The 26,517-nt window shown below is 45.1% G+C and overlaps 1 protein-coding gene across 1 annotated transcript in view; it reads right to left on the minus strand.

Moving 5' to 3' along the window:
* The window catches only part of nat10 (N-acetyltransferase 10), a 209,339-nt gene that overhangs the window by 47,839 nt on the left and 134,983 nt on the right, over positions 1-26,517 (minus strand). Inside the window, exons 14-19 of the mRNA XM_078221061.1 lie at positions 25,848-25,998; positions 13,846-13,942; positions 13,337-13,453; positions 3,047-3,148; positions 1,681-1,755; positions 79-195 (exon numbers count right to left, since the gene is read on the minus strand). Of these exons, the coding sequence (XP_078077187.1) occupies positions 79-195; positions 1,681-1,755; positions 3,047-3,148; positions 13,337-13,453; positions 13,846-13,942; positions 25,848-25,998 (659 nt within the window). The remainder of the gene's footprint in view (positions 1-78; positions 196-1,680; positions 1,756-3,046; positions 3,149-13,336; positions 13,454-13,845; positions 13,943-25,847; positions 25,999-26,517) is intronic.

The following is a 26,517-nucleotide window of genomic DNA, read 5'->3' on the forward strand; positions in this document are numbered from 1 at the left end:
ACACACTATCCTAAACAAATCTATTGGGAGAGCTCATTGACATTTCATCAGACAGCTGGCTTTAACAATGCTGCATACCTCACTGCTGACAGTGGTTATCTCAGTGGATTTATGGCTCTCTTGCTCCTCAAGACATGGAAATTTCCCTTCATAGTACATCTGCAGCAAGTCTACAGCTCGGCTCCCATATCCCATCTAGCCAAAGGAACAAAGAGAAAGAAACGACAAAGACTTTAATGGATTATTGCAAACAATACTTACATTTTGATGCATGAAATTTTGGAATTAGCACTTAGAAGCTTTAAACCCTCAAGGGAATGATCTGCCTGCATCCTTTCCTCTCACACTGATTTTAATTGACTTTTCAGCTCTCCCTTTTCAAGGCTGCTGGAAGCTTTAATTTAATTAAGCTTGCATAGACGCAACACAATTCTTGGAAGCATAATTCTCTAATATAAATATAAATTTCCTCTCACTGGTTCATGTGGAGGATGTGCTCTTATAGATGTATGGGGTTAATTATATCATCAGCAACATAATTAAACATCAGTAAAATAAAAGCAAAATACTGTGGATGCTGGAGATCTGAAATAAAAACAAAGTGCTGGAAAAACTCCATTCTGCAAAGGAGTTACATTGGACTTAAAACTGTTTCGCTCTCCATAGATACTGAGATACTTTTCCAACACTTACTGTTTATATATTATGATTGAGAGTGGTTCATACGTATTGTCGACTGTGGGATAAGTATAAATATAGCCTTTACTGACAGGAGGAAAGCAGTTAAAAATGGCCTTTGAGTTCAGCAGTGAACCAAGTTAGATTCACTGCTGAACCAGTGAACTCAAGATGAGAGGGGCGAGGTATAACTCAGATATCAGAGGGACGTTTTTTACACAGAGGGTGGTGGGGGCCTGGAATGCGCTGCCAAGTAGGGTGGTGGAGGCAGACACACTGGCATTGTTTAAGACTTACCTGGATAGTCACATGAGCAATCTGGGAATGGAGGGATACAAACAAATGGTCTAGTTGGACCAATGAGCGGCACAGGCTTGGAGGGCCGAAGGGCCTGTTTCCTGTGCTGTACTGTTCTTTGTTCTTTAGCCACAAAGATCTAGCGATCTCTGGGTTGTGAATTTCCCCAATGAATGCTTGTTTCTGGTGTCGTCAAGGGGATTCCCAAGCATCCAGCAACACTGATGTCATCACATAGGGTAAGCAGCCAATCACATTGTAGCATCCTCACAGACAGCAAACCAGAATGAAAAATCACTGAATCACTTTCACTTTTAATTTTTACAGTGAAACAAATGATTGGGACATACACATGGCATTACGGTGGAAGTTCAAATACCATAAAAATTACAATGTAAAAGAGTGAATTTTTAAAAATCATAACATAAAAATTTAACATTCCACAATTTGGTCATTGTTACTATTGAAAAATAGGCCAATCTCTGCTCTTTTTAATGGACACAGAAGCAAAACACTATCCTGGGGATCTACAAGAATATGAATATATCAACCTACGGTGTGCAATGAAGGTACAAACACGTATTTATTTATAATAGCAATAAATTACATGATATAAACTACACAGACAAGCGTACACTATGACATGTAGGCATGGTGTTTTGGAGACATTTTAATATTCTTCTTTTAAAGAAAAAGATCTTTTACCCCATGGTAATCTGGGTGCACAGCAATTCGGACAATGCGTCCTCCAGACAAGCTTCCAAAGTCAGCATCCTGAAACTATAATAAAATAAATATTGTTTAGTTAACAACACTTAGAACCATAGAAAATTACAGCTCAGAAACAGGCCTTTTGGCCCTTCTGGTCTGTGCCGAACCATTTTATGCCTAGTCCCACTGACCTGCACTTGGACCATATCCCTCCACACCCCTGTCATCCATGAACCCGTCCAAGTTTTTCTTAAATGTTAATTTAATTTAATAATCTGAAGATTCATCCCTTACTTTTATTGGCTTGGAAGTTGCAGTGAGATGATTTAGTTAAATGCAGTTAAAATTTCCTCCATCTTGTACAGCACAATATCTAGTTGACGTCAAAGCAAGTTCCCCAGTGATCATACTGTGCTACTGAACAGACAAGGTCCAGGTTTAATTCCGAGTCTGTAATGATGTGTCTGATTTCAGCCAAGAAAGGTAAGGTGAAGGTAGGTGAGGGGGTGAAGTAACTGCAAAGGGAGGGGAAAAGGGGAAGGGAGGGGAAAAGGGGAAGGGAGGGGAAAAGGGGAAGGGAGGGGAAAAGGGGAAGGGAGGGGAAAAGGGGAAGGGAGGGGAAAAGGGGAAGGGAGGGGAAAAGGGGAAGGGAGGGGAAAAGGGGAAGGGAGGGGAAAGGGGAAGGGAGGGGAAAAGGGGAAGGGAGGGGAAAAGGGGAAGGGAGGGGAAAAGGGGAAGGGAGGGGAAAAGGGGAAGGGAGGGGAAAAGGGGAAGGGAGGGGAAAAGGGGAAGGGAGGGGAAAAGGGGAAGGGAGGGGAAAAGGGGAAGGGAGGGGAAAAGGGGAAGGGAGGGGAAAAGGGGAAGGGAGGGGAAAAGGGGAAGGGAGGGGAAAAGGGGAAGGGAGGGGAAAAGGGGAAGGGAGGGGAAAAGGGGGAGGGGAAAAGGGGGAGGGGAAAAGGGGAAGGGAGGGGAAAGGGGAAGGGAGGGGAAAAGGGAAGGGAGGGGAAAAAGGGAAGGGTCCCAATTACTATATCTAGTCCCTAGTGAAAAGTGTCTGTTTATGAATGCAGAATAATAGAATTAGCTTGACGGAGGCATAGTTGGGCTATAGTTAGTGGAATTCCACAAAGAACTGTGCTAAGACATATGTGAAAAACTGTCAATTAATTAGATGAGAGGGCTGAGTGTATTGTATCCAGTATTTCTGCCCTTCTTATATTCCTTAAGCTCTTAATATTCTGATGTCCCTACCAATAGTTATCCATGACATCAAAGTATGTGGAAGGTTCACATCAAGTCACCCTCAGCCTGTCAAATGGAATAGTCAAGCATGACAGATACATCGTGTCCTCCAGCCTACCTGCTCTGACACAGTCCAGGGAATGAGATCTCCAAATGCTTTCTTCCCACGGGACAGGCTGTTCATTACAGACTGACGAGAGATCTCTCCCTCAAGGGCCACCTGACAAGGACAAAGGGGAAAAAATGACTAATATTTCCAGTGTCAGTTTATTGGAAAAATCCTTAACAAAGGTAAAGTTTGTAGCATCTTCCATAACACCAATATTCATTGAACTTCAGCATACCACAGCAGTTAACTGGAAACCATACAAGAGATACAGCGCCCTTTGGGAAAACACTATTAGTATGTTCAAGTTTTAGCTGACCGATGAATACAGGCATGTCAGATTAGCATGTCAGGGAAGGAGGCAGTTTTAAGTGATCTATATTTGTATTGATAGATGTTAAAAATAAGGTATAGATTTATGTGGGTTTAATTGAGTGTTTTTGTGCAGGAAAGGGCAAGACTCTACTTAGAGTCATGTTAGACAAAGGTTTTTGCATGTATGGGGAGGAGTGGGGGGCTGGTTTCAGTTCAAACAGTGTCTCCATTGAGAGAGCTTATGTCAGAAAAAGTAAATGCAGGTTGGAGAAAGAATGAGCTGTGGCTCAGCAAGCAGAGGCCACGTTCAAGAACATCTTTCTGAGTGTGTTTAACTGATCTCAAAAAGCAGTTGGAGTTAGGAAGCTTGAGAGTGAAAACCTCTCATCTCTGCTGGAAGGAAAACTATATCATGGAACAATAGACAAGAGAGCAAATTCAGCAAAGCTAAAGGATAGTAAAGATCTAAAAACAAGAGACGTTTCCAGGAAAATTGAAGTAAAAAGAAACAAAGAGAGGCTGGAACTGGAACAGGATACTGTTTGTTGAAGTTAAAGTCAACTTGGGACGAGCAGAGCTGATGATGTTGGCTAGAGAAGGCCACAAATCTGAAGCAATCATCAGGTTTTGTGTTCTTATTTCTAATCCTTGCAACAATACAATTTTTGGGGGGACAGAGTACCTGAGAATTTGGTGTGGAAATTTGGATAAATGTGGCTATTCATGACAAAGAAATTCTAAAAGGAGAGTCGGAAAACCTGGAGGTGGGTCCTTGGTAAAACAGTTGAAAGTCTTGCTGGAAAGGAGAGTTGGAAACACAGGTGGTGGATCCTTGATCAAAACAGCAGAGGAAAAGCATTGTTTGCAAGAAGATTTTAAAGCACATCTTTTTGAGAGTGGAGTTTGGATACAACTCGTGAGATAATTATCTGGGGGAAATTTGAGGAGAAATCCACAGAAGAGCAATTGAGGGACATCTGTCACAGGAGGTCACATGGTCAGACGTTGCCTGTTAGGTTACAGGAACTGTGTTTACTGAGAACATTATAGCATCAGATATATTGTGTAACCTATGTTATCCTTGAAATCTGTGTACATTAGTGACGTGGGAGTAAAGGAGTATTGTAAACATTTCCCGTTCAATGAAAGATTTTAACAACAAGAAAAAACAAATTGGGAGTCCTGTGACTTTGTTCCTCAACGCTTTCTAAAAAATAGTGAACGTTATGGGCCGGAATTTTCCCAGCTCGCCCAACACGGGAATTGGAGCGGGAGAGGGGCAAAGCATGGCAAGGTCCTTTGACTTCGGGCAGGATTTTACGGTTTCGGGACAAGCAAGGCCATAAAATCCTGCCCGTGGTCTTTTGAGCCAGGGTTCCATTTCGAGACCTTCCCGTCAACTGAAATTGTAAAACACCAGAGTCAGATTGCCAACTGTATCTGCAGGTCAAAAAGGATAATATCTTTCCACCCTCACATCCAAATTCATTTTTAGAAAAGGGTTCCATTTCTATTAGCCATATATATACCAGAAGCACGTGGAGGCTTTCGAGAGAGTGCAGAGGAGGTTTACCAGGATGCTGCCTGGTATGGAAGGGCTTAGTTATGAGGAGAGATTGGGTAAACTGGGGTTGTTCTCACTGGAAAGACGGAGGATGCGGGGTGAACAAATAGAGGTGTATAAAATTATGAAAGGCATAGATAGGGTGAAGCTTTTTCCCAGGTCGGTGGTGACGTTCACGAGGGGTCATAGGTTCAAGGTGGGGGGGGGGGGGGGGGGGGGGGGGGAAGGTTTAACATGGATATCAGAAGGACGTATTTTACACAGAGGGTGGTGGGGGCCTGGAATGCGCTGCCGGGCAAGGTGGTGGAGGCGGACACACTGGGAACGTTTAAGACTTATCTAGACAGCCACATGAACGGAGTGGGAATGGAGGGATACAAAAGAATGGTCTAGTTTGGACCAGGGAGCGGCACGGGCTTGGAGGGCCGAAGGGCCTGTTCCTGTGCTGTATTGTTCTTTGTATCTTTGTATATTAATTCATATTAATTTATTTCCTTGCATATACAACTTGAAGTAGCCACATTTCTTCAAATTTTCCCACTAGGCAACATCAGCAACTCAGAAAAGTATTCTCTTCCCCTCTCCACTGAACTCAGTGCGAGGCCTGATGAGAGAGTTTGCCTCAACAATTCTGAAGGTGGTAAACCGTCTGATCACAGATAATCTTGTGAAGTTGACATTTGACCAAAGTATTAGGATTAGAAAATTTCACTTTTTATTGTTTATGGTTTCCCTCAGTGTGACTGGCACTGCTGCTCATCGCCAGGGACTCGAGTTCAATTCTGGCCTCGGGTGACTGTGTGGATTTTACACATTCTCCCCATGTCTGCATGGGTTTCCTCCGGGTACTCCAGTTTCCTCCCACAGTCCAAAGATGTGTGCGTCAGGGGGATTAGCAGGGTAAATACATCTCCAACGGGACTGCTTGGAGTCAGTGGACTGGTCAGTATTTAAAAACTCTGCGACCAGCCTGAACGAGTACGCCACTACAGTAACTGACTTTATTAGTAAGTGTGCAGAAGACTGTCAAAGAAGCAAATCCACATGTTTCCCAACTGGAAACCATGGATGAACAGGGATATCCACTGCTTGCTGAAGTCTAGGTCTGAGGCGTTCAAGTCAGGCGACACTGACCTACACAAGAAAGCCAGATATGATCTAAGGAGATCCATCAAAGATACCAAATGACAATCCGGACCAAGCTAGAGTCCCAGGCGAGCCACACCAACCCCCGCCGACTATGGCAAGGTCTGCAAGACGTAACAGGCTACAAGATGCAGGCATGTAAAATCGCCTGCTCCAACGCACCCCTCCCTGACGAGCTCAATGCATTCTATACCTGTTTTGAGTAAGAGGTCAGCGACAGCATGCCCTCCACCCTGGAAGTGCTGGATGAACCTGTATCTGGGGTCACCATGCAGATGTCAAAGCAGCTTTCTCGAAGGTCAAACCCACAGAAAGCAACTGGCCCGGATGGGTTACCCGGACAAGCACTCAGATCCTGCGCAGATCAGCTGGCGGAGGTATTCACAGACATCTTCAACCTCTCTTTATAACAATCTGAGGTCCCTACCTGCTTCAAGAAGACGACCATCATCCCAGTACCTAAGAAAAACCAAGCAGCGTGCCTTAATGACTATCGGCCGGTGGCTCTGACATCCATCATTATGAAGTGCTTCGAAAGGTTAGTCACGGCATGAATCAATTCCAGCCTCCCGGACTGCCTGGATCCACTACAGTTTGCCTACCGCCGCAAAAGCTCTACAGCAGACGCCATCTCCTTGGCCTTGCACTCAACCCTGGAGCACCTAGATAACAAAGACACCTATTTATTGACTACAGCTCAGCTTTCAATACCATTATTCCCATGAAACTCATCTCCAAACTCCATGGCCTGGACCTCGGCTCCTCCCTCTGCGACTGGATCCTGAACTTCCTAACTCACAGACCACAATCAGCAAGGATAGACAACAACATCACCTCCACGATCATCCTCAACACTGGTGCCCTCCAAGGTTGTGTTCTCAGCCCCCTACTATACTCCTTATACACCTATGACTGTGTGGCCAAATTCCCCTCCAATTTGATTTTCAAATTTGCTGACAACACCACCGTAGTGGGTCAGATCTCAATGACAAGACAGAGTACAGGAATGAGATGGAGAATCTGTTGAACTGGTGCGGTGACCATAATCTCTCCCTCAATGTCAACAAAACGAAGGAGATTGTCATCAACTTCAGGAAGCGCAGAGAACATGCCCGCGTCTACATCAACAGGGACGAAGTAGAAAGAGTCAAGAGCTTCAGGTTTTTAGGTGTCCAGATCACCAACAACCTGTCCTGGTCCCCCCATGCCAACACTATAGTTAAGAAAGCCCACCAATGCCTCTACTTTCTCAGATGACTAAGGAAATTTGTCATGTCAGCTACAATTCTCACCAACTTTTACAGATGCGCCATAGAAAGCATTCTTTCTGGTTGTATCACAGCTTGGTATGGCTCCTGCTCTGCCCAAGACTAAAATAAACTACAAAGGGTCGTGAATGTAGCCCAATCCATCAGGCAAACCAGCCTCCCATCCATTGATTCTGTCTACACTTCCTGCTTCGGCAAAGCAGCCAGCATAATTAAGGGCCCCATGCACCCCGGACATTCTCTCTTCCACCTTCTTCTGTCGAGAAAAAGATACAAAAGTCTGACGTCATGTACCAACCGACTCAAGAACAGCTTCTTCCCTGCTGCTGTCAGACTTTTGAATGGACCTACCTTGCATTAAGTTGATCTTTCTCTACACCCTAGCTATGACTGTAACACTACATTCTGCACTCTCTCATTTCCTTCTCTATGAACGGTATGCTTTGTCTGTATAGCGCGCAAGAAATAATACGTTTCACTGCATGCTAATACATGTGACAATAATAAATCAAATCAAACCAAACATGGGGTTACAGGGATAGGGCCTGGGTGGGATTATGTTCGGTGCAGATTCGATGGACCAAATGGCCTCCTTCTGCACTGTAGGGACTCTATGATTCTACTCTATGGCTGTGGTAATATTTATCTGTGATGTCTACTAAGAAATGGAAAGAAATGCAACAAAGTTATTTCATTTACAAACTTCCAACATCCAGAAAAAACGTGCTGTGGAGCTGCAGAACAAATAGTGCTTGCCTCGGCAATGTTGTTCTTTGACCAAAAAGAAATCATAGATCATAGAATCCTACAGTGCAGAAAGAGGCCATTCGGCCCATCGAGTCTGCACCAACCACAATCCCACCCAGGCCCTATCCACATCTCCCTACATATTTACCCTCTAACCTATGCATCCCGGGACACTAAGGGGCAATTTAGAATGGCCAATCAACCTAGCCCACACATCTTTGGACTGTGGGAGGAAACCGGAGCACCCGGAGGAAACCCACGCAGACAGAGGGAGAATGTGCAAACTCCACACAGACAGTGACCCGAGCCGGGATTTGAACCCAGGTCCCTGGAGCTGTGAAGCAGCAGTGCTAACCACTGTGCTACCGTGCCGCCCCGTGACTGGAGTCAAAGTGCAGACAGATATTGCTGTACAAACGTTTAGTACATTCACATGGTAATTTGAAAAAGAATACAAGTGGAATGCCCTGCCTGCAGCAGTAGTGGACTCGTCAACATTAAGAGCATTCAAATGGTTATTGGATAAACATAGAAAGAACATAGAACATAGAAAAGCTACAGCACAAATATGGATGATATTGGAATAGTGTAGATTAGAGGGGCTTTAGATTATAGAACATAGAACATAGAACATTACAGCGCAGAACAGGCCCTTCGGCCCACGATGTTGCACCGACCAGTTAAAAAAAAAAACTGTGACCCTCCAACCTAAACCAATTTCTTTTCGTCCATGAACCTATCTACGGATCTCTTAAACGCCCCCAAACTAGGCGCATTTACTACTGATGCTGGCAGGGCATTCCAATCCCTCACCACCCTCTGGGTAAAGAACCTACCCCTGACATCGGTTCTATAACTACCCCCCCTCAATTTAAAGCCATGCCCCCTCGTGCTGGATTTCTCCATCAGAGGAAAAAGGCTATCACTATCCACCCTATCTAAACCTCTAATCATCTTATATGTTTCAATAAGATCCCCTCTTAGCCGCCGCCTTTCCAGCGAAAACAATCCCAAATCCCTCAGCCTCTCCTCATAGGATCTCCCCTCCATACCAGGCAACATCCTGGTAAACCTCCTCTGCACCCTCTCCAAAGCCTCCACATCCTTCCTGTAATGTGGGGACCAGAACTGCACACAGTACTCCAAGTGCGGCCGCACCAGAGTTGTGTACAGTTGCAACATAACGCTACGACTCCTAAATTCAATCCCCCTACCAATAAACGCCAAGACACCATATGCCTTCTTAACAACCTTATCTACTTGATTCCCAACTTTCAGGGATCTATACACACATACACCTAGATCCCTCTGCTCCTCCACACTATTCAAAGTCCTCCCGTTAGCCCTATACTCAACACATCTGTTATTCCTACCAAAGTGAATTACCTCACACTTCTCCGCATTAAACTCCATCCGCCACCTCTCGGCCCAACTTTGCAACCTGTCTAAGTCTTCCTGCAAACTACGACACCCTTCCTCACTGTCTACCACACCACCGACTTTGGTGTCATCAGCAAATTTGCTAATCCACCCAACTATACCCTCATCCAGATCATTAATAAATATTACAAACAGCAGTGGCCCCAAAACAGATCCCTGAGGTACACCACTTGTAACCGCACTCCATGATGAATATTTACTATCAACCACCACCCTCTGTTTCCTATCCGCTAGCCAATTCCTGATCCAATTTCCTAGATCACCCCCAATCCCATACATCTGCATTTTCTGCAGAAGCCTACCATGGTGAACCTTATCAAACGCCTTACTAAAATCCATATATACCACGTCCACTGCCTTGCCCCCATCCACCTCCTTGGTCACTTTCTCAAAAAACTCAATAAGGTTAGTAAGGCACGACCTACCTGCCACAAAACCATGCTGACTATCACCTATCAATTCATTACTCTCCAAATAACTATAAATCCTATCCCTTATAATTTTTTCCAACATCTTGCCGACAACAGAAGTGAGACTCACCGGTCTATAATTCCCGGGGAAGTCTCTGTTCCCCTTCTTAAACAATGGGACAACATTCGCTAACCTCCAATCTTCTGGTACTATACCAGAGGCCAACGACGACCTGAAGATCAGAGCCAGAGGCTCTGCAATCACTTCTCTTGCCTCCCAGAGAATCCTTGGATAAATCCCATCCGGACCAGGGGATTTATCTATTTTCAGACCCTCCAGAATATCCTGCACATCCTCCTTATCAACTGTAATACTGTCTATTCTACTCCCTTGCAACCCAGTGTCCTCCTCAGCTATATTCATGTCCCCTTGCGTGAACACCGAAGAGAAATATTGGTTCAATGCTTCACCAATCTCCTCCGGTTCCACACATAACTTCCCTCTGCCATCTATAACTGGCCCTAAACTTGCCCTAACCAACCTTCTGTTCTTGACATACCTATAGAACGCCTTAGGATTCTCTTTAACCCTATCCGCCAAAGTCTTCTCATGTCCCCTTTTAGCCCTTCTAAGCTCGCTCTTCAACTCCCTCTTAGCCAATCTAAAGCTTTCTAGTGCACTACCCGAGTGCTCACGTCTCATCCGAACATAAGCCTCCTTTTTCTTTTTAACCAACAAAGAAACTTTTTTGGTGCACCACGGTTCCCTAGCCCTACCAATTCCTCCTTGCCTGACAGGGACATACCTATCACAGACTCGCAGTAGCTGCTCCTTGAAAAAACTCCACATGTCGGACGTTCCCAGTCCCTGTAATCTCCTAGTCCAACCTATGTTTCCTAATTCTCTCCTAATAGCCTCATAATTACCCTTCCCCCAGCTAAAACCACTGGCCCGAGGTTCATGCCTATCCCTTTCCATCACTAAGGTGAACGTAACCGAATTGTGGTCACTATCACCAAAATGCACACCAACTTCCAAGTCTAGCACCTGGTCTGGCTCATTTCCCAGCACCAGATCCAATATAGCCTCACCTCTAGTTGGCCTGTCTACATACTGAGTCAAAAAACCTTCCTGCACGCTTTGAACAAAAACTGACCCCTCTAACGAGCTAGAGCTATAACAATTCCAGTCAATATGAGTCAAGTTAAAATCCCCCATAACAATTGCCCTATTACTTTCACTCCTAAGCAGGATTGACTCCGCAATCCTTTCCTCAACCTCTCTAGAACTTTTAGGAGGTCTATAAAAGACTCCCAACAGGGTGACCTCTCCTCTCCTATTTCTAATCTCCGCCCATACTACCTCAACAGATAAGTCCTCATCAAACCTCCTCTCTGACACTGTGATACAATCTCTGACCAATAATGCTACCCCTCCCCCTCTTCTACCTCCTTCCCTACTTCGACTAAAACATTTGAACCCCGGGACCTGCAGCATCCATTCCTGCCCCTGCTCTATCCATGTCTCTGAAATAGCCACAACATCGAAGTCCCAGGTACTGATCCACGCTGCAAGTTCACCCACTTTATTGCGAATACTCCTGGCATTGAAGTATACACATTTCAAACCCTGCTCCACCCCACCTCTGCAATGCCGTGCATTGCAGTCCCCATCTATGCATCCCTCACTTTCAGCCCCACTACTCAGGATCCCTCCCCCCCCCCGAATCAGTTTAAACCTCCCTGCATGGCCTTAGCAAATTTACCCCCCAGGATATTGGTCCCCTTCTGATTAAGGTGTAGACCATCCTTCTCATAGAGGTCACACCTTCCCCAGTACGAGCCCCAATTGCTTAAGTACCTGAACCCCTCCCTCCTGCACCATCCCCTCAGCCATGAATTCAAACCTTCCCTCTCCCTATTCCTCTCTAAACTATCCCGTGGTACAGGCAAGAGTCCAGAGATAACCACTCTGTCAGTCTTGGCCTTTAGTTTCCACCCCAACTCCATAAATCCCTGCCTAATATCCCCTTCCCCTATCCTCCCTATGTCGTGTGTCCCCACATGTACAATAACTTGTGGTTTATCTCCCTCCCCCCTAAGAGTCCTGAATACCCTGTCAGACACATCCCGGACCCCAGCCCCTGGTAGGCAACACACCAACCCTGAGTCCCTACCTTTAGTTCCGACCCTCCTATCTGTCCCCTTAATTGTGGAGTCCCCAATCACAAGGCCCAGTCTTTTACAGCCCCTAACCACCTGAGCTTTCTCACTCGGCTCACCCCCAGAGATCTGCTCTCTATGCTCAGTTGATTCCTCCTCAACTGTAGCCTCCAGCACCGAAAACCTATTATGGAGGGGAACCGCCCCAGGGGATTGTCTTCCCGATTGCTTCTTACCCCTCCTCCTGGCATTGACCCAAGCCTCATTTCTAGGAGTTACTATTTCTCTATAACTCCTATCAACTTCCACCTCCGCCTCCCGAATTATGCGGAGTTCCTCTACCTCCCCCTCCAGCTCCTTTACACGCTCCTCCAGAAGCTGCAATCTAATGCACTTCTTACAACTAAAATCTCCTGAAACACTACTGGATTTCCTCACCACATACATCCCACAGGAGATGCAGCATACTGCCTGAACTGCCATCCCTGAAGCCATTACCAGCAAGATTGGTTGCACTGGTCGGCGCAACAGAGGGCCGAAGGGCCTGTACTGCGCTGTAATGTTCTATGTTCTATAAGTGTGTTAGAAGCAGCTTAGAGAAGGTTCACTTGTCTCATTCGTTGAAAGTATTAACTTATGAAGGAAGACTGAACAGGTTGGGCCCACACACATTAAAGTTTAGTAGAATAAAGGTGACCTTACTGAAACATCGACGGAGGGGACGTGGCCGGGTAGACACCAGGATGTTTCCTCTTGTGGGGGAGATCAGAAGTAGGGGATAAGAATAAATGGTCTGTTTTTTAAGATGGAGATGGTAAGAAATATTTTCTCTGATAGTTGTTAGTCTATGGAATTCTCCTCCTCAGAAAGCAGTGGGCCTGGAGCATTGAATTTATTCAAGGCTGAGTTAGATAGATTTTGAAAGGTAAAAGGAGTCAAAAGTTATGGGAAGTAGACAGGAAAATGGGGTTGAGACCACAGCCAGATCAGCCATGATCTGATCAAATTGCAGAGAAGTCTCGAAGGGCCAAATGGCCTATTCTACTCCTAAATCCTAAGTAACTTATCTCCAATAAAAACACAGATATAAGATTTTCACACAATGGTGCTAACATCACATAGTATGCAAAGCACTGAAGTGGAATAAAGAATGGTATACAGATTTAGCCACGCAAGTAAATCTTAAATAACAATATGCTGCAGCATCTGATTGGATGTGTTTATCAGTGACCAGAATGTTGCTCATTACCTGAATGACAGCCAGTACTTCCGGCAGCGAGTTCTGAGTGGGTTGTACAGGGGGCAGCAGGCAGAAGAGGTGGTGAGCAGGAGCATCAGAAAGTAACTGAAGGTCATTGGGGCTGTTCTGCGTAGGTTTAAAGAAGTTTTTATTTAAAATAACTTTTAATATCTTGCAAAAATAACCTTCACATGCAGCAAATCATTAAAAGGTGCCTTAAATATAGTGCAACTCCTGGCAGCCTCTTTTAAAATGTACACATTGTTTAGAATGTTTTTATTCTGGATACTCATCGCTTCTGACTGAAGTAAAGAATCATACTTATACTTTCGAGTATGATTTTTAAAAAAATGTAAAAGTTGATCTTTGTGATGAAAATTCAAACCAATTATAAATAACAAATGACAAACCAAATTAGTTACAAAAGGTTAACAGCTTCTGTATTGCGTTTAAACATGTAATTCTTCCAAAAAGAGAACAATTAAAGCTTGTCATCATGGGAGTTGCCAGAGACTCACCTTGTAATGGGATGCCACATACAGAGACACCAATCGATGCAGGAAGGCCTCAGATGCTTTGTGATAACAGAACAATGTGTCCCTATTCACATAGTAGCTGTAGTAGTTAAGGTAGGAAACTGCGAACTTCAAAAGCTCAGTTACAGTAACAGCAGAACTTGCCTTCATGGGCCACTACTCTCGTTTAGATACCCTACCTTCAGGGTATTTAAACTAAAGTGGGAACACATGAAGCCAAAAAGCCCAGAAAACCCAACCCACAAAGTATACCAGAAACAATTCTGCATTTGTAACACTCATTGATTTATCCTAAACTTAATGCATCAGAAAGTGTGAAGAGTCGTAGAGTTTACAGCATGGAAACAGGCCCTTCAGCCCAACTTGTCCATGCCACCCCTTTTTTAAACCCCTAAGCTAGTCCCAATTGCCCACATTTGGCCCATATCCCTCTATACCCATCGTACCCATGTAACTGTCTAAATGTTTTTTAAAAGACAAAATTGTACCCACCTCTACTACAACCTCTGGCAGCTTGTTCCAGACACTCACCACTCTGTGTGAAACATTTGCCCCTTTGGACACTTTTGTATCTCTCTCCTCTCACCTTAAACCTATGCCCTCTAGTTTTAGACTCCCCTACCTTTGGGAAAAGATATTGACTATCTACCTGAGCTGTGCCCCTCATTATTTTAGAGACCTCTATAAGATCACCCCTAAGCCTTCTACACTCCAGAGAAAAAAGTCCCAGTCTACCCAGCCTCTCCTTATAACTCAAACAATTAAGTCTCGGTTGCATCCTAGTAAATCTTTTCTGCACTCTTTCTAGTTTAATAATATCCTTTCTATAATAGGGTGAAGACGGACATTTCTTTGCACAGCAAAGGGAAACAAATCTTAAATGAGTACAAGAATGGGCGGCACGGTAGCGCAGTGGTTAGCACTGCTGCTTCACAGCTCCAGGGTCCCGGGTTCGATTCCCGGCTCGGGTCACTGTCTGTGTGGAGTTTGCACATTCTCCTCGTGTCTGCGTGGGTTTCCTCCGGGTGCTCCGGTTTCCTCCCACAGTCCAAAGATGTGCGGGTTAGGTTGATTGGCCCGGTTAAAAATTGCCCCTTAGAATCCTAAAATGTGTAGATTAGAGGGATAAGCGGGTAAATATGTGGGGGTAGGGTGGGATTGCGGTCGGTGCAGACTCGATGGGCCGAATGGCCTCCTTCTGCACTGTAGGGTTTCTATGATTTATATGATTTCTAAGAAGTGAGAATGCTCTCTATAGATATAAGCAAATGAACAAGAATATTGATGTAAGTTTGTCTGTGGCCTGCACCACTCGAGGTGTACAAAGTGGGGCAAGACATCAATGCATAGAATCTTCCTAGTTTTAATACAGGAATTTCAGCTTCAAGATTTTCTGTTTAGCCTTTCCAAGAACCTTTTGTATGATAATGAATTACTGTCAGAATGTAGACAGTTGTCAGGAATGCAACAAGGTCATCTATAAGCATATAAGACTGTGGAGGAACAGAGAGATCTTGGGGTCCATATCCACAGATCTCTAAAGGTTGCCACTCAAGTGGATAGAGCTGTGAAGAAGGCCTGTAGTGTGTTAGCTTTTATTAACAGGGGGTTGGAGTTTAAGAGCCGTGGGGTTATGCTGCAACTGTACAGGACCTTGGTGAGACCACATTTGGAATATTGTGTGCAGTTCTGGTCACCTCACTATAAGAAGGCTGTGGAAGCATTGGAGAGAGTGCAGAGGAGATTTACCAGGATGCTGCCTGGTTTGGAGGGTAGGTCATATGAGGAAAGGTTGAGGGAGCTAGGGCTATTCTCTCTGGAGCGGAGGAGGCTGAGGGGAGACTTGATAGAGGTGTATAAAATGATGAAGGGGATAGATAGAGTGAACGTTCAAAGACTATTTCCTCGGGTGGATGGAGCTATTACAAGGGGGCATAACTATAGGGTTCGTGGTGGGAGATACAGGACGGATATCAGAGGTAGGTTCTTTACGCAGAGAGTGGTTGGGGTGTGGAATGGACTGCCTGCAGTGATAGTGGAGTCAGACACTTTAGAAACATTTAAGCGGTTATTGGATAGGCACATGGAGCACACCAGGATGATAGGGAGTGGGATAGCTTGATCTTGGTTTCAGATAAAGCTCGGCACAACATCGTGGGCCGAAGGGCCTGTTCTGTGCTGTACTGTTCTATGTTCTATGTTCTAAATAATAAAAGGGTGAAAAAAGAGTAGGGCCGATTAGGGATAGAAAAAGGAGACTTGCACGTGAAGGCAGAAGCAGCGCAAGCATTAAGCAAGTACTTTGCAGCTGTCTTTACAAAGGAAGATGTTACCCAGGCTGAGGAGAGGAGATAACTGATACACTTGAGGAATTTACAGTTGAGAAGAAGGGAGGTGTTAGAAAGGCTATCTTTACTTAAAATTGATAAGGTTTTAGGACTGTGTGGGATGGTGATAATCTTCCAGTCTTCCTTAGACACAGGTGCTGCCAGACAACTGGAGAATTGGGAATGTTGTTCCCTTGTTCAAAAAGGAGTGCAAGGATAATGTCGGCAATTACAGAGCAGTCAGTTTGACTTCAGTGGTAGGGCAACTTCTAGAAACTATAGTTGGGGGGAAAAAAATCAATAGGTACTTAGAGAGGTAAAGGAAAATTAAGGAAAGCCAACATGGATTCATTCATGGAAAATCATGTTTAACTAGCTTGCTGGAGTTTTTTGATGAAGGAACAGAGAAGGTTGATAAGGTCATCACTGCTGATGTGGTGGATATGGATTTTCAAAAGGCATTTGATACAGTGCCACACAACAAATTGAGAGCAAATCTCTAGCTCATGGGATAAAAGGAAAAGTAGGCACTTGGATAAGAAACTGGCTGAGTGACAGGAAACGGTGATAAATGGCTGTTTCTCAGGTTTGAGGTGGAGTTCTCCAGAGGCAGTGTTGCTTTTCCTGATATATATATTAATGACCTAGACTGTGGAGTTCAGGGTATCAAAATCGAGCTTGTCTACAATATGGCCTCACAAATAAATATCCTAGCCATGGACTATTTTTGGATCTAGTACAGAAAGGCAAAATTTGTGGATGATATGAAGATGGGAAACATTGTCAACTGTGACGAGGATAGTCTTGATTTTCAATAGAACATAGACCTGTTGGATTGGGCAGACAAGTGGAGATGAAATTCAATGTAGAGAAATGTGAGGGAAGAATATAGAAGGGGAGAAACTCCAAAGGAGGTGTAGGAACAGAGGGACTTCGGTATATTTGTCATTGAAGGTTGCAGGGCAGGTTGAGATAGCAGTTAATAAAGTGGATAGTATTTTAGGCTTTATTAATAGGAGTGTGAGTGTTTCACAGGCAGATATCGATTTACCACATCAGGCAGCAGATATTCTGAGATTCCCAACTTTTGTCTTGTTGTGCTATAGTTCAACACAAATGCCAATTTCCATTCTTCCCTTCTGGACCCGTCCCCTCGAGGAAACCTGGGTGTGCAAGTCCACAGATCTTTGAAGGTGACGTCACAGGTGGAGAAGATGGTGAAGAAGGCATATGGCATGCTTGCCTTTATAGGACGGGGCATAGAGTATAAAAGTTGGGGTCTGATGTTGCAGATGTATAGAACGTTGGTTCGGCCGCATTTGGAATACTGCGTCCAGTTCTGGTCGCCACACTACCAGAAGGACGGCTTTGGAGAGAGTACAGAGGAGGTTTACCAGGATGTTGCCTGGTATGGAGGGGCTTGGTTATGAGGAGAGATTGGGGAAACTGGGGTTGTTCTCCTTGGAAAGACGGAGGATGAGGGGAGACTTAATAGAGGTGTATAAAATTATGAAAGGCATAGATAGGGTGAACGGTGGGAAGCTTTTCCCCGGGTCGGTGGTGACGTTCACGAGGGGTCATAGGTTCAAGGTGAAGGGGGGGAGGTTTAACACAGATATCAGAAGGACATATTTTACACAGAGGGTCGTGGGGGCCTGGAATGTGTTGCCGGGCAAGGTGGTGGAGGCGGACACACTGGGAACGTTTAAGACTTATCTAGACAGCTATATGAACGGAGTGGGAATGGAGGGATACAAAAGAGTGGTCTAGTTTGGACTAGGGAGCGGCGCGGGCTAATTGTTCTTTGTTTCTCGTTTCAAGGCTTCATTCTATGATCATCTTGCTGGTGCCAGTACAGAGCGAGACTGCGGATAGTTGGGAACCTGTCTCGGGGGCAGGGAATTCAGATGGTGTTCGTAAAGCAGAAGTGGAAATGAATAGGGTTGGGAAGCATTTTCTGTTCATGGCCAGTGTGATGTCCTGGACTCGTTTCGATCGCCTCAGGGGGTCGGAGAGGAATTTCCCAGATTTTATTTCCCCCCATATTGGCCCTGGGGTTTTCACTCTGGGTTTTCGCCTCTCCCTGGAGATCACATGGTCTGGAATGGGGGGGTGGGGGTGAGTTAATAGGTTGTGATGAACAAAGCATCGTAGCTGTGAGGGACAGCTCGGTGGATAGGATATTAGGATGTAGATAGGCTGGAAAATTGGGCGGGGATCCTGGATTCAGGATTCAATCCTGGACCGGGGAGCGGCGCGGGATTGGAGGGCCGAAGGGCCTGTTCCTGTGCTGTATTGTTCTTTGTTCTTGAAAGTCCAGCTCTGAAGTCACAGGCTTCAATGAGCTGCTCTCAACTCACTCAGAAGCTAGTCCTGGTTTACTCTTAAAGGGGCCTGCATTTCTAACATTGTCACTGAGTAGAAGAGTAAGAAGGTCATGGTGAACTTGTATAAGACACTAATTAGGCCATATCTGGAGACTGCATCCAGTTCTGGGCACCATACTTGATGAAGGATGTGAAGGCATTGGAGTACAGAGGAGATTCACAAGAATGATCCCAGGGATAAATAGCTGTAGCTATAAGGACAGATTGTTTTCCTTGCAGAAATGAAGGCTAAGAGGAGACTTGATGGAAGTATTCTAGGTCCAGGATGTATGTGCATTTAGAACGGAACAATCTCATTAGTGACAGACAGCATGGTTTTGTAAGAGGGAGGTCGTGCCTTACAAATTTGGTGGAGATTTTTGAGGAAGTGACAAAAACGGTTGATGAAGGAAGGGCCGTGGATGTCGTCTATATGGATTTCAGTAAGACATTTGACAAAGTCCCACATGGCAGGTTGGTTAAGAAGGTTAAGGCTCATGGGATACAAGGAGAAGTGGCTAGATGGGTGGAGAACTGGCTTGGCCATAGGAGACAGAGGGTAGTGGTCGAAGGGTCTTTTTCCGGCTGGAGGTCTGTGACCAGTGGTGTTCCGCAGGGCTCTGTACTGGAACCTCTGCTATTTGTGATATATATATAAATGATTTGGAAGAAGGTGTAACTGGTGTAATCAGCAAGTTTGTGGATGACACGAAGATGGCTGGACTTGCGGATAGTGAAGAACATTGTCGGGCAATACAGCAGGATTTAGATAGGCTGGAAAATTGGACGGAGAGGTGGCAGATGGAGTTTAATCCAGATAAATGCGAAGTGATGCATTTTGGAAGAAATAATGTAGGGAGGAGTTATACAATAAATGGTAGAGTCATCAGGAGTATAGAAACACAGAGGGACCTAGGTGTGCAAGTCCACAAATCCTTGAAGGTGGCAACACAGGTGGAGAAGGTGGTGAAGAAGGCATATGGTATGCTTGCCTTTATAGGATGGGGTATAGAGTATAAAAGCTGGAGTCTGATGATGCAGCTGTATAGAACGCAGGTTAGGCCACATTTGGAGTACTGCGTCCAGTTCTGGTCGCCGCACTACCAGAAGGACGTGGAGGCGTTAGAGAGAGTGCAGAGAAGGTTTACCAGGATGTTGCCTGGTATGGAGGGTCTTAGTTATGAGGAGAGATTGGGTAAACTGGGGTTGTTCTCCCTGGAAAGACGGAGAATGAGGGGAGATCTAACAGAGGTGTACAAGATTATGAAGGGGATAGATAGGGTGAACGGTGGGAAGCTTTTTCCCAGATCAGAAGTGACGTTCACGAGGGGTCACGGGCTGAAGGTGAGAGGGGTGAAGTATAACTCAGATATTAGAGAGATGTTTTTTACACAGAGGGTGGTGGGGGCCTGGAATGCGCTGCCAAGTAGGGTGGTGGAGGCAGGCACGCTGACATCGTTTAAGACTTACCTGGATAGTCACATGAGCAGCCTGGGAATGGAGGGATACAAACGATTGGTCTAGTTGGACCAAGGAGCGGCACAGGCTTGGAGGGCCGAAGGGCCTGTTTCCTGTGCTGTTCTTTGTTCTTTGTCCAGGACGGTATGGACAGGGTAAATAGTGAGAAACTGTTCCCCCTCAAGAGCACATCGAGAACGAGAGGCCACAAACTCAAAATAATTGACAAAAGGAGTAAAGTGTTGAGAGGAAAATACTTTTCACTCAGAGGGTGGTTGGAGTCTGGAACAAACCTTCTGAGGGGGTGGAGGAGGCAGCTATGATCCAGGTATTCAAACAGGAGTTGGATTGCTCTCTGAAAAGAATGTGCAAAGTTATTGGGATAAGGCAGGGGAGTGGGACTAGATAGAATGCTCTTTCAGAGCGCCAGTGCATACTTGATAGACCAAATGACCTCCTTCAGCATTGTAAAGATTCTGTGATTCAGTATTTCTGCAATAGATCCAAAAATACTCCATGGCTAGAATATTTTGTTGTGGGCCATATTGTAGACAAACCCAGTAAACTCAATTTTCATGTACATACACCTAAAATATCCACGTCTCAAAGTCACAATGTTTTAATGCCAAGTATTATTTCTCAGATCCCAAGAATCTCTTTCAGATCTCAGCATATACATCAGTCAGTAACTGGGACTCAAACACAAGAGGAGACATATTTGTTCCAGAGGAGCAGCTAGAGTGGTGGTTCAAGTGAGGAGAGCTAGTAGGTAAGAGGGATTTTTAACTTACTCTTTTTTTTCCCGGAGTTTTTTTTTCTCTAAGGCAGCCGGGAGTGTAAAACCGGAAGTAGGCCCCAGTGAATTTTTTGAGTCGGAGCGAGGGAGGCAGCGAGTGGAACGCGAGACTGCGCAGGCGCCTGACGTCAGCCAGTAGCACGCGGAAGGTTTAAAAAGCAGGCCGCTCTATCCAGCGGGCAGGAGAGTGAGAGGGAGCAGAGTGAGAGGGAGCGGAGTGGGACGGCTTTGGCTCAAACAGGCTTCGGCGTGAACAGGCAGAGGCGAGGGTAGATTCCAGTAAGTTGTTTTTGTTTCTTCAGAGTAGAAAGAATGCCAGACAGGATGTTGGAATGCTTCTCTTGCAGGATGTGGGAAGTCAGGGAGACCACAACGACACCTGCAGGAGGTGCATCCAGCTGCAGCTCCTAACAGACCGCGTTAGGGAACTGGAGTAGGAGCTGGATGACCTCCGGATCATTCGGGAGAATGAGGAGTTTATAGATAGTAGCTTCAGGGAGGCAGTTACACCAAAGGCACAGGTAATTGGGTTACCGTCAAGCGAGGGAAAGGGAAAGGGCAGGCAGCGCAGGGTTCCCCTGTGGCCATTCCCCTCCACAACAGGTAGACCGAGTTGGATACTGTTGTGGGGGATACCTTACCTGGGACAAGCTGTGGCAGCCGGATCTCTGGCACTGAGTCTGGTTCTGCAGCGCAGAAGGGAGGGTGGAAGAGGAGAGCGGTAGTGATAGGGGACTCGATAGACAGAGGTACGGACCGGAGGTTCTGTGGTCGTGACAGAGACTCCCGGATGGTTTGTTGCCTCCCGGGTGCCAGGGTCAGGGATGTCTCTGATCGCGTGCACAGCATTCTGAAGTGGGAGGGTGATCAGCCAGATGTCATGGTACACATTGGTACCAATGACGTAGGAAGGGTGAGGAGCTCCTGAAGAGTGAGTATAGAGAGCTTGGTAGGAAGTTAAAAAGCAGGACCCCGAGGGTAGTAATCTCAGGATTGCTACCTGTGCCACGTGCCAGTGAGGGTAGGAGTAGGATGCTCAGGCGGATGAACACGTGGCTGAGGAACTGGTGTAGGGGGCAGGGTTTCAGATTTCTAGATCATTGGGACCTCTTCTGGGGCAGGTGGGACCTGTACAAGAGAGACGGGTTACACCTAAACTACAAGGGGACCAATATACTTGCAGGGAGGTTTGCTAGTGTTATTGGGGAGCGTTTAAACTAGATTTGCAGGGGGATGGGAACCAGAGTGCCAGAGCAGATAGTGCAGCGGGGGTGAAAATAAATGATGTTAATAGTTCATGCAAAATCACAAATAGAAGGGTTGTGTGTGGTGGTAATAATCTTCTGAGGTGTGAATATTTCAATGCCAGGAGTATTGTGAGGAAGGCAGACGAGCTGAGGGCGTGGATTGACACATGGAATTATGACATTATAGCCATTAGCGAAACTTGGCTACAGGAGGGGCAGGACTGGCAGCTCAATGTTCCAGGTTCTGATGTTTCAGATGTGATAGAGGCAGAGGGATGAAGGGTGGGGGGGGTGGCATTGCTAGTCAGGGAAAATGTTACAGCAGTGCTCAGGCAGGACAGATTAGAGGGCTTGTCGACCGAGGCCATATGGGTGGAGCTGAGAAACAGGAAAGGTATGACCACATTAATGGGGGTGTATTATAGACCACCCAATAGTCAGCGAGAATTGGAGGAGCAAATCTGCAGAGAGATAGCAGACAACTGCAGGAAACATAAAGTTGTGATAGTAGGGGATTTTAATTTTCCACATATAGATTGGGACTCCCATACTGTTAAAGGTCTAGACGGGTTAGAGTTCGTAAAATGTGTTCCGTAAAATTTTCTAAATCAATATATAGAGGTACCAACTAGAGAGGATGCAATATTAGATCTCCTATTAGGAAACGAGTTAGAACAAGTGACGGAAGTGTGTGTAGGGGAACACTTTGGTTCCAGTGATCATAATGCCATTAGTTTCAACTTGATCATGGATAAAGATAGATCTGGTCCTCGGGTTGAGGTTCTAAACTGGAAAAAGGCCAAATCTGAAGAAATGAGAAAGGATCTAAAAAGTGTGGATTGGGACAGGCTGTTCTCTGGCAAGGATGTGAATGGTAAGTGGGAGGCCTTCAAAGGAGAAATTTTGAGAGTGCAGAGTTTGTATGTTCCTGTCAGGATAAAAGGCAAAGTGAATAAGAATAAGGAACCTTGGTTCTCGAGGGATATTGGAACTCTGATAAAGAAGAAGAGAGAGATGTGTGACATGTATAGGCAACAGGGAGCAAATAAGATGCTTGAGGAGTATAAAAAGTGCAAGAAACTACTTAAGAAAGAAATCAGGAGGGCTAAAAGAAGACATGAGGTTGCTTTGGCAGACAAGGCGAAGGATAATCCTGAGAGCTTCTACAGGTATATTAAGAGCAAAAGGATAGCAAGGGATAAAATTGGTCCTCTTGAAGATCAGAGTGGTCAGCTATGTACGGAACCAAAAGAAATGGGGGAGATATTAAATGGGTTTTTTGCATCCGTATTTACTAAGGAAACTGGCATGGAGTCTATGGAAATAAAACAAACAAGGAGGGAGGTCATGGAACCTTTACAGATTAAAGGGGAGGAGGTGCTTGCTGTCTTGAGGCAAATCAGAGTAGATAAATCCCCAGGACCGGACAGGGTATTCCCTCGGACCTTGAAGGAGACTAGTGTTGAAATTGCAGGGGCCCTGGCAGATGTATTTAAAATGTCGATATCCACGGGTGCGGTGCCGGATGATTGGAGGATAGCTCATGTTGTTCCGTTGTTTAAAAAAGGCTCAAAAAGTAATGCGGGAAATTATAGGCCGGTAAGTTTGACGTCAGGAGGAGGTAAATTATTGGAAGGAGTACTAAGAGATAGGATCTACAAATATTTGGATAGACAGGGACTTATTAGGGAGAGTCAACATGGCTTTGTGCGTGGTAGGTCATGTTTAACCAATCTATTAAGAGTTTTTCGAGGAGGTTACCAGGAAAGTGGATGAAGGGAAGACAGTGGATGTTGTCTACATGGACTTCAGTAAGGCCTTTGACAAGGTCCCGCATGGGAGGTTAGTTAGGAAGGTTCCGTCGCTTGGTATACATGGAGAGGTAGTAAATTGGATTCGACATTGGCTCAATGGAAGAACACAGTAAGAGTTTTAACAACACCAGGTTAAAGTCCACCAGGTTCATTTGGTAGCAAATGCCATTAGCTTTCGGAGCGCTGCTCCTTCGTCAGATGGAGTGGATATCTGCTCTCAAACAGGGCATACAGAGATACAAAATCAAGTTACAGAATACTGATTAGAATGCGAATCTTTACAGCTGATCAGGTCTTAAAGATACAGACAATATGAGTGGAGGGAGCATTAGGCACAGGTTAAAGAAATGTGTATTGTCTCCAGACAGGACATGCCAAGTTCCGCACACATGAGGACGGCCTAAACCCGGATCTTGGGTTCATGTCACACTATCGGTAACCCCCACAGCTTGCCTCCTGGACTTGCAGAATCTCACTGGCTGTCCTGTCTGGAGACAATACACATTTCTTTAACCTGTGCCTAACGCTCCCTCCACTCACACTGTCTGTATCTTTAAGACCTGGTCAGCTGTAAAGGTTCGCATTCTAATCAGTATTCTGTAACTTGATTTTGTGTCTCTGTATTCCCTGTTTGAGAGCAGATATCCACTCCATCTGATGAAGGAGCAGTGCTCCGAAAGCTAATGACATCGCTACCAAATAAACCTAGTGGATTTTAACCTGGTGTTGTTAAAACTCTTACTGTGTTTACCCCAGTCCAACGCCGGCATCTCCACATCAATGGAAGAAGTCAGAGAGTGGTAGTGGAGGATTGCTTCTCTGAGTGAAGGCTGTGACTGGTGGTGTGCCACAGGGATCAGTGCTGGGTCCATTGTTGTTTGTCATCTATATCAATGATCTGGATGATAATGTGGTAAATTGGATCAGCAAATTTGCTGATGATACAAAGATTGGAGGTGTAGTGGACAGTGAGGAAGGTTTTCAAAGCTTGCAGAGGGATTTGGACCAGCTAGAAAAATGGGCTGAAAAATGGCAGATGGAGTTTAATGCAGACAAGTGTGAGGTATTGCACTTTGGAAGGACAAACCAAGGTAGAACATACAAGGTAAATGGTAGGACACTGAAGAGTGCAGTAGAACAGAGGGATCTGGAAATACAGATACATAATTCCCTAAAAGTGGCGTCACAGGTAGATAGGGTCGTAAAGAGTGCTTTTGGTACATTGGCCTTTATAAATCAAAGTATTGAGTATAAGAGTTGGAATGTTATGGTGAAGTTGTATAAGACATTGGTGAGGCCGAATTTAGAGTATTGTGTGCAGTTTTGGTCACCTAATTACAGGAAGGATATTAATAAGGTTGAAAGAGTGCAGAGAAGGTTTACAAGGATGTTGCCAGGACTTGAAACTGACTTACAGAGAAAGGTTGAATAGGTTAGGACTTTATTCCCTGGAGCGTAGAAGAATGAGGGGAGATTTGATAGAGGTGTATAAAATTATGATGGATATAGATTGAGTGAATGCAAGCAGGCTTTTTCCACTGAGGATAGGGGGACAAAAAACTAGAGGACATGGGTTAAAGGTGAAGGGGGAAAAGTTTAAAGGGAATATTAGGGGGGCTTCTTCACACAGTGGTGGGAGTGTGGAATGAGCTGCCAGATGAAGTGGTGAATGCGGGCTCACTTTTAACATTTAAGAAAAACTTGGACAGGTACATAGATGAGAGGGGTGTGGAGGGATATGGTCCAGGTGCAGGTCAGTGGGACTAGGCAGAAAAATGGTTCGGCACAGCCAAGAAGGGCCAAAAGGCCTGTTTCTGTGCTGTAATGTTCTATGGTTCTATTTAAATAGATTTCAGTAATTTGAGAACATAAATTCCTGAGATTATCATTCTGGTTAATCTAGAAGTTCTAACTAACACAGTTCCTTGGTACTTTTGGCTGTGAAAAAATAATATATAAAATATGCTGGTGGATACAGATCACACATCTCTGGAAGTGGGCAGCCTGAGATGATTCGAGGAATATTCAGACAATCTAAGCACAGCAGATCATTCAGCCACTTCTCCACTGGGTCTCCCGGGGCATATCGAATTGCCTCATGTAAAGAAATTTCATGCAGGGACCGTACTGTCAACAAAGAGAGATAGATTAGCTCATGCGTTATAACCTCACACAATAATAATACATGTACTATATTTTCCTTAGCACTTGAAAAAGGAACCATCCAGCAATTCCAGTTTCAGGGCTGCCTGACTTCAATGTACCACCCAACCACATGTGGTTTTGCTCAAGAATCGAGCAGCTGATGAATGTCTAACCTCCCCCAGTACAAATGCGTTCGACAATCTCTATACTGCAACAGGGACTGCAGTGTCATGACAATGGAAAAAGCCTAACGGAGGCAAAAGACTAGGCAGAGAAGTAAACATGGAAAATTGAATCTGCTTTATTACCAAGTAGATATAAATGCCATTTGTATAAATCACAGTACTCAAAGAATGAATGCTTGCTGAAGGATTACTGTTGTCTGATAAATGCCTGGTTACTCTGGAGTATTTAGCTTCCTGTAAGAATGTGGGGAGAAACTCAAAAATTGACATTCTTGGAAAATATAAAGGGCAAACCTTTTGTAATAAAAGTTTAACT

This window comes from Mustelus asterias, chromosome 9 (genome assembly GCF_964213995.1).
Source record: "Mustelus asterias chromosome 9, sMusAst1.hap1.1, whole genome shotgun sequence".
Classification (NCBI taxonomy): Eukaryota; Metazoa; Chordata; class Chondrichthyes; order Carcharhiniformes; family Triakidae; genus Mustelus; species Mustelus asterias.